The sequence below is a fragment of the Vicugna pacos genome, chromosome 18 (assembly GCF_048564905.1).
Source record: "Vicugna pacos chromosome 18, VicPac4, whole genome shotgun sequence".
Taxonomy (NCBI): domain Eukaryota; kingdom Metazoa; phylum Chordata; class Mammalia; order Artiodactyla; family Camelidae; genus Vicugna; species Vicugna pacos.
This window is the reverse complement of record NC_133004.1, coordinates 21,094,600-21,102,381: the sequence shown is the minus strand read 5'-3', so window position 1 is coordinate 21,102,381 and position 7,782 is coordinate 21,094,600. Positions and strand designations below refer to the sequence as shown.

Sequence of the window (7,782 nt, the reverse complement as noted above, 5' to 3'; positions counted from 1 at the left end):
ATCCCACCTAGTTTCTGAATCAGTGGCTGGTTTTCCAGGCTGAGGGGTCCGAGGGGTATGAGGCCGTGCGGGATGGAGGCCCTTGGAGAGCCCTCCTGGGTCTGAGGGATGTCTCAGGCCAGGAAGCCCTGGGAATGGCCAGGTGAGGGCTGGTGGGGTTGAAGCTGGGGCCGCAAAGCATGCAGAATCATGGACTTTAAAAAACCCATCCATGATGGGATCTAATGTACAGCTTCTTTTATTCTCTTTTTAATTTTTTTTTTCTGTTTACAAAAGTAAATAATGCATGATCTGAAAAAAATTACAATGTTTAAAGTGAAAATCAGCGGCTAGGCCCCAAGCAGAAGCCCACTGGAACGTGAAGAAGTTGCAGCTAAGTTCACTGACCCAGCAAGGACGCACCCCCGGTTGTCAGGGCTACGGGGCCTCGCTGGGCACGATGGGTCCCGCGGGGGACTCCTCCCCGCCCCCCGAGGGCCTGGGGGCATGCTGCCCCGCCAGCCTTCCGTCTTCTTCAATGCCTGGAAGAGAAGGGGGCGGGTCAGGCTGTGGTCAGGGGAAAAGGGAGGGGCGGGGCGTCAAACCTGGGGTCCTCCCTGCCAGAGGAGGGGTGGGAAGCCGTTGGCTGACTTAGAAAAGTAATTGCTGACCCGAGAAACATGCTCCCAAAGGCCACTGGCCCAGGGACACAGGCTGTTTCCAGGAAACTGCTGCCACCCCCTCAGCCTGGCCCAGGGCGGGGCAGGAGGCGGGGAACACTGGAAGGCATGGAGGTAAAGACAGAGTGGCAGTTTGAGAGGTTGTTCACTGCCCAAGAGCGCCTGCTCAGGGAAGCCCACGGGGCCGAGACATCGCCCCGTCCTGCTTTCCCTCTCTCCATCTGAGGAAGGGTGGCTTTGTCCTAATTCTCACAAAGGTGCCAGACGAGGTGGGGCCCACATGGCCCCAGAGCCTGGGCAGATCTGAGAAGCGGGCAGAGGTCTCAGGCCCTGGGGTAGAAGGGACCCTGAAGATGGCCCATCCTACCCAGCTCAGCAGGAGGAATGGGCTCTGAACCAGATGCCACTCCCCACCATTGCAGTGATCTTGCTGGTGACCTCAGTGTGGTGACTTGGCCCTTCTGAGCCCTGCTTCCCCAAAGATCATGAGGACAGAACCCTCTCTCCTCTGGGCAGGGGCAGACGGCCATGAGGAGGCACTTGGAGCGGGACTGACCAGAAGAAGGGCTCATGGGTGAGCCCGACATGCGGCAGAGGGGCCTCCAGCCTCTGGGGTCCCTGATTCCCTGAGTGCAGCTCCATCTAGTGGGTGATGGAGCCTGAGGGGTCCCTCGGGTCCCCTGAGAACTTTAGGCTTGTGACTGCGGACACCCCCAGCTCATGAAAAAGACACATAAACACATAAACACATAAGAGCAGACATGGACAGAAACAGGCCCAGGAACACAGACGTACAAGGACTTCTTGTCAAATATGGACAGACAGAACTTTAGACAAACATACACATGCATGAAAGCCAACAGACACACAGATTCACACTGACACGTAATATAGACAGATGCATGCAGCAACGTTCCCAGCACACGTGTAGTCTTCAGGGCCAACCTAGCCTGTCTGTCCCCCCTGGCTGCCCAGGTGTCAGGGGACTTCCGGCCCCAGGTGGGTCTTGCTCACGTCTTGCCAGCTGGGACCGGGGCCTCACCTGCGTCCAGCTTGCTGCGTTTCTGCTCAGGCTCCTGGGGCGCTGCCTCAATGGCCCGCTGAGCTTCAGGATGGATCTTAAGGAGGGCTTTGGCGAGGGTGGCTGGGCCAGGCACCCCCAGGGACATGATGCAGTGCACTCCTTTGCGCTTGGCCCCGGACACTTTGGCACTGTCTTTGGAGGCCGTCAGCAGGACCAGTTTGGAGAACTTCCTGGGCTTCCTGGGGGCTGCGGGGACGACATCTGTGCCTGGCTCAGGGGACTCAGGGGAGGGCTCCTGGCCGGCCTTCACGCTCTCACTCTCCTGCTCGCTGGGCTCGGGCAGGGGCATCCCGGGACTGATGGCCTGGCCCTCAGGCCACGCTTAGGCCCCAGCTGATGGATTTCTCCTCCACCTCCTCGGTGAGGAACCTGGCAGTCCAGGGGCTGCGTCCTAAGGGAGGAGGGAAAATCCCATCAGTGAGGTGCCCTTGGGCCTGCGTTCAGGAAAACATATCCGGGATGGAGGTCAGGGCCCCCGGCGATGAGAGGTGGGGAAGGAACTGAATGGGGCTCGAGAACTCTGGGCCAGCACTTCTGCTCTCTTGGCTGCCTTGGGTCCATCACCTCTCTCAGCCAAACCTCTTTCTCTATTTGTAAAATGTGCCAAATACAGGGTTCTCAAGGGGCTGCTGGGGTGACCAAGGTACTGACAGCTGTGAGTTACTCTGAGCCTGGCCCTGGGAGGCGGGACTCTCTGGATTCACAACTACATCCAGCCCCCATCCCAGGCCAGAGGCCCAGGGCCACCTAGAGTTCACAGGATGACAGGGCCCCATGAGGGCAGCAACCTTGTGTCTAAGCTGGTGCTGGCGCTGCCTCAGCTGAGAGGGGACAGGGCTGTGGGGGTGTCCAGAGAATCCGTGGTCACTGAGGGCTCCCTGGCTTCTGGTCTGGAGAAGCAGAAAGGATAGATTACTCGGGCAGGGAAGGCCTGGAGATCCAGGCCCTGGGGCATCAGTGTAGTGGCTGTTTTGTCTGTTGGGGGTGACTGGATGGTGGGCAGATGGTAGGATCTTTCTCAGTTTACAGTTTAGCCCAGGAACAACACTGTTGCCTTAGCAGACATCTCATCCACCCTGTCCAGGATTTAGGCAGCAGCAAGGCCCATGGACTCTTATTTGTCCTCCTGGACTTGTTTCTCCAAACTGGCTTTCAGTTCTGTTGCTTTGGAACAGATGTATATGGCTTGAGGTGTCCATACCTAGCATCCCAAAGTTTTCCAAGACCTCATCATCCCTGAGTGGAGCCTGAGGTGCAAGGCCAGTGGTTGGTTGGGGTGCCTTGTCCACTGCAAGCTTCTTTTCTCAGTCCCTCGCCACTAGACATGAAGGCAGGGCCTCCACCTCCAGGGAGTGTGCCCCACCCCGGTAAATGCTGCCTGGTAACAAGTCAGTTGACCACAGACACGGCTAGGATTGGTGTCTCATTATCCCTCCTGTCCCTGGTTCAGTGCCTTGACTAGCCACTCTCTGCTCCTCCCATGTGGTCCTTCCCAGCCCTGCTCATCTTGCCCTACAGGGCAATGTGGTGGTACTGGGGACCTGGGGAGACATGGGGTCCAGCAGAAGAGACACCACCAGTGCCTCCTGCGGCAGAGCCACTCTGGGCAGGAAAGGGTTATGATGGGAAGTCCTGCCCAGAGGCCCCTGCCCCAACACTCTGATTGGCTCTGGTGCACACCCCTGGCCAGCAGCTCACACTTCTGTAGTCTGGGGATGAAACTCCAGGGTTGGACCCCTTCCTCACACTATACAAAAAAAAAATCAACTCTAAATGGATCATAGACTTAATTGTAAGAGCTAGTGATAAAATCCTTTAAAAAAAAAAAAAGAGTAGAGCATATGTTTAGCATGCACAAGGTCCTGGGTTCAACCTCCAGTACTTCCATTAAAAAATAAATAAATGCACCTAATTACCTCCCTTCCCAAACAGACAAAATTAGCTACATCAAAACAAACAAATGGACAATAACAGGTGTTGGTGAGGATGAGGAGAAACTGGAGTCCTCATCCATAGTTGGTGGGGATGTAAATAGCGCAGCCACTTTGGAGAACAGTCTGGCAATTCCTCAAAGGGTTAAATATAGAATTACCCTATGACCCAGCAATTCCATTCCTAGGTGTATCCCCAGCAGAAATGAAAACTGATGTCCACATGAAAACGTGTACATGAATGTTCATAGCAGCATTATCCATAGATGACAAAAAGTGGAAAAGCCCAAATATCCACCAATGGATAAGTGAATACATACAATGTGGCATATCCATACAATGGAATATTATTTGATAATTTAAAAAATTCATGCTACAACATGGATGAACCTTGGAAAGATTATGCTAAGTGAAAGTAGCCAGTCAGGAAAGATCACACGTTACATATTTCATTTACATAAAATGACCTGGAGTCTACAGAAAACCTAAAGAGTAGACAAATCCAAATAGACTCGTGGTTGACTAGGGCTGGAGGTGGGAGGGGTGGGGAACAGAAGAGTGAGGAGTGACTACTAATACGTATGGGGTTTCTGGGGTGATGAAAATGTTCTAAGAGTGATTGTGGCTGGCGATGGTTGCTCAACTTTGTGTTTACTAAAAGCCATTGAATTGTGCCTTGTGAGTGAGTGAATTGTATGGTATGCAAATTATCTCAGGAAAACTTACGTATTAAGAAAAGGGAAATTAAGTCTATAAACAGTGGTTTCCCAACTTCACTATACCTAAGAATCACCCAGAATTCTTGTTAAAAATGCAGTCCTGGACCACTCTACTCCAAGACTTCTTACTCAGAGGGACTGAAGAGGGACCTGAGAATCTACATTTGTTTTTAAACCAGTAGCCTATTTGATTCTGATACTTCGTGAAACATTGATGCTGCCAGGGGCCCTCTGCTTGAGAAGTTTCTGATTTCTTGTTCATGGTTGAAGTGTTCTTTAGTCACCCCATGTGCAGGGGTGGATAGTCCTTCAGCCTGGATCAGTCTCTTTTCTGGATTCAACCCTAACATTCTAGCAATTTATTTTGAAGATGTTAATGGAAGAGTAGAGACACAGCTATTTTAAGTCTAAAACACATATGTTGAAAATTAAGTTTTTACTCAATAAAAATTCATTGAATTAACAGAATTTTTAGAAGTGAAGCATAAATGAATTAAAAAGACCAAAAAGCTTAATATCTACCTTATTTTACTCACTTTACATGCTCCACCTAAATCCCCAATATGATGGTTCGAAGTTGCTATGGGTCTCTAGTCACCCATCTGTCCTAACCAGCCATCATGATAGTAGTCTACACAAGGGAGACCCAGGAGTATAAGATGGTTCAGCATAAACCCCAAATCACACAATGTTAAGAACTGGTAGGAGCCTCTTAGACACCTTGAGAGGCAGAATAATGCCCCCCAATGATGTCCAGGTCCTGATCCCTGGAATCTGTATGTTACCTTACATGGCAAAGGGGGAATTAAGGTTGCAGAAGGCATGAAGATTACTAATTAGAGTAGCTTGGAATATCCAGGGGGCCCAATCACAATCACAAGGGTCCTAAAAAGCAGAAAAGGCAGGCAGCAGAAGAGAAAAGGTAGTGTGATGATGGAAGCAGGGTCAGAGAGATGAGAGATTCGAAATTGCTGACACTGAACATGCAGGAGGAGGCTATGAGGCAAGGAATGCTGGACGCCTCCAGAAAACACATAGAAACAGACCGTCTCTCCTAGAGTCCCCAGAAAGCCCTGTACACACCTTGATTTTAACATAGTGAGGCCCATGTCACACTTCTGAGCTCCAGAACTGTAAGATTATTACAAAGCTGTGTTGTTTAAAGCCACTAAATTTGTGGTAATTTGTTACGGCAGCAATAGGTAAGTAGTACGAGGTCCAGTCCTTGATGGGGAGATTCTGAAAGCCAGGATCATTGCCTGGCAGCTTAGGATGGATCAAGAGAATCTCCTTCATATACATGGGAGAGAAATACCATCAATGTCCAGCAACATCTTCATCCTCAGCTATAAGGACAAACCCCTCACCCTCTCTGGGCTGGTTTCACCTGTATAATGGGAGTAGTGGCTAGTTTGGCAGAGGTTCTTAATAACAGACAGGCAAAGGTGAAGTCCTTATTTTCAAAAGTTACCAGTGATACTGACAGCTGCCCCTTCTATAATCACGGTCCCATGTAGTTCTTGGAGAGCTGTGATTGGATTGCTAGTGGGAAGATCTACTCACTTAGGTATGCAGGTACACATCCTTACAGGGAGATTTTCCAAGCAGCAGTGACCCAAAATGGGTCAAGAATTGCTACTTTGTACTGGGCAGGGAAGAGCTTCCCCCTAAGTGGGAATTTCATGTGATGGCACCTCTTTTCCCCTAATCACCATAGCTTGGCATCCTAATTACTTTGACTTTTCCTTACAAGTTCATTGTAACTTGTCTTTAGACCTGTCTATGCTGCACCCAAATGCCCTCCCCCACTTCCCGCTCCTCTTCTCTCCGACCATTACCGCCACCACCCGACCAAGCCTCCAGAGTGGGTCCCCAGCCCCAACATCTCGGACCTCCAATTGCCACTCCTGGGAGGATCTCTAGAGACACAAGAATGGGACAGGACTGGGGATGTGTGCAAGGGCGAGGCAGTGCTGAGGGAGGCGGCCACGGTCAAGGAAAGGCAAACCAATGTGGGGATCCCTAAATTTAGGGTATGAGGGCTCAGTCCCAGAGTCGGGTTGGTTGGGGGTAACGAGGAGAGAGGAGAAAGGAGCTGAATCGCTGGTGAAGGATAGGGAGGCGACTTGAGCGCTGGGTTGCAGAGCCGGGGGGCGCCTCCCCTCTAGCATCAGCAGCCCTTGGGGACCCCCGGGGGAGGCCGGCTGGGACCCGAGACCCTCCCCGATCCGCTAGGGCCCGTCCTCACCGGGCACCGGCTGGGTGGCGACGGCAGCAGGGCCCTCCCTCTCCGGAGACCGAGCCGCGGCAGGTCCCTCAGCCTCCGTGCCTGGGGCCCCCGCCTGGGTTTGGGCAGTCACCTCAAGCTGGGGTCACGGCGCGAGCATGCGCAGCAGGGCTTGAGGAGCCCATTCCTTGGGCGAATTCCGTTTCTCCGGGTCTTCCCCACACTGAGCAGAACTGGCGGCCTGACCAATCGGCGCGCGGGGGCGGGCTCAGGGCTCGCGAGTGGGCGGGACCATGCCTGTTTGGGGCGGTGGCGCCTGGTGGGCTAAGTGTCAGCCAGACCCGCCTCGAGTTTTGGACGCCGTTCTCCCAGCACAAGAGAGTTTAATTGAGACCACCGGAACTTCCCCAGGGTTTGATCTTGGCTCCCAGCGGAGGAAGCCGGAGCATTTGTTTAAAGGCTTTGTTCGTCTCCGTCGTTCAGAGCGAGCTGAGGGAAGAACTTCCTTTATGTTCATCAAAGCCACAGACTCCGCTCCGCCTAGCATCCTTGAGGTCGCAACATCCTCGCTATTGGTCACTCCCCGATACTCGGGCCAGCCCTCGCCAGTGGTCCCTCCCTCGCTATTAGTCCCTTCCACGCCCACAGATCCTGCCCTCATCTATTGGTCCAGCCGTTGCCTACCGATTCAGCCCCCATTCTCGGCACACAGCCACTGGACACTTGCCGTTCTCCGACCGTGCTGTGACGAGGGCGCCCTGATTGCTCCGGCTCAGGGAGCTGCGGGCCCTGCGGGCTGCTTTCCTGGACGTTTGACGGGTGGCGGCCGGAGCTGCCCAACATCACCGGAACTGGCGCACACCTTGCCTCTCACCAGCCTCAGGCGCGGCGACACCCCTTCCTCTCCTGCCTGCACCGCGCCGGGAACCCTCCGCTCACCGCGACCCTCCCCAGCCCCGCAGGCTCCTCCCTCTGTCCTCTCCTTTTCTCCAGGCCGGAGCCCCCAGTCTTCTGGCTGCGCTTCCTCACGTTTGCAGAGTGAAGACGCTGCTCCTTTCTAGAAAACCCTACTCCGCCAAAACACCTCCCCTTCGCCTCCCTTCTCTCGCTCTAAAGCTGCTGCTGGAAGTAACCCCCTCCCCACTTCCGGGGCTCCGGGCAG

The 7,782-nt window shown here is 53.4% G+C and overlaps 1 protein-coding gene across 1 annotated transcript; it reads right to left on the bottom strand.

The window, feature by feature from the left end:
* Positions 1-222: 222 nt before the first annotated feature.
* Positions 223-6,842, bottom strand: FLYWCH2 (FLYWCH family member 2). The gene is made up of 3 exons (XM_006204413.4): positions 6,642-6,842; positions 1,702-2,134; positions 223-521 (listed from the first exon to the last, which is right to left on the bottom strand). Exons 2-3 carry the CDS (start codon positions 2,030-2,032, stop codon positions 418-420), a joined length of 435 nt encoding a protein of 144 aa, XP_006204475.2. The 5' UTR covers positions 2,033-2,134; positions 6,642-6,842; the 3' UTR covers positions 223-417.
* Positions 6,843-7,782: the final 940 nt, after the last annotated feature.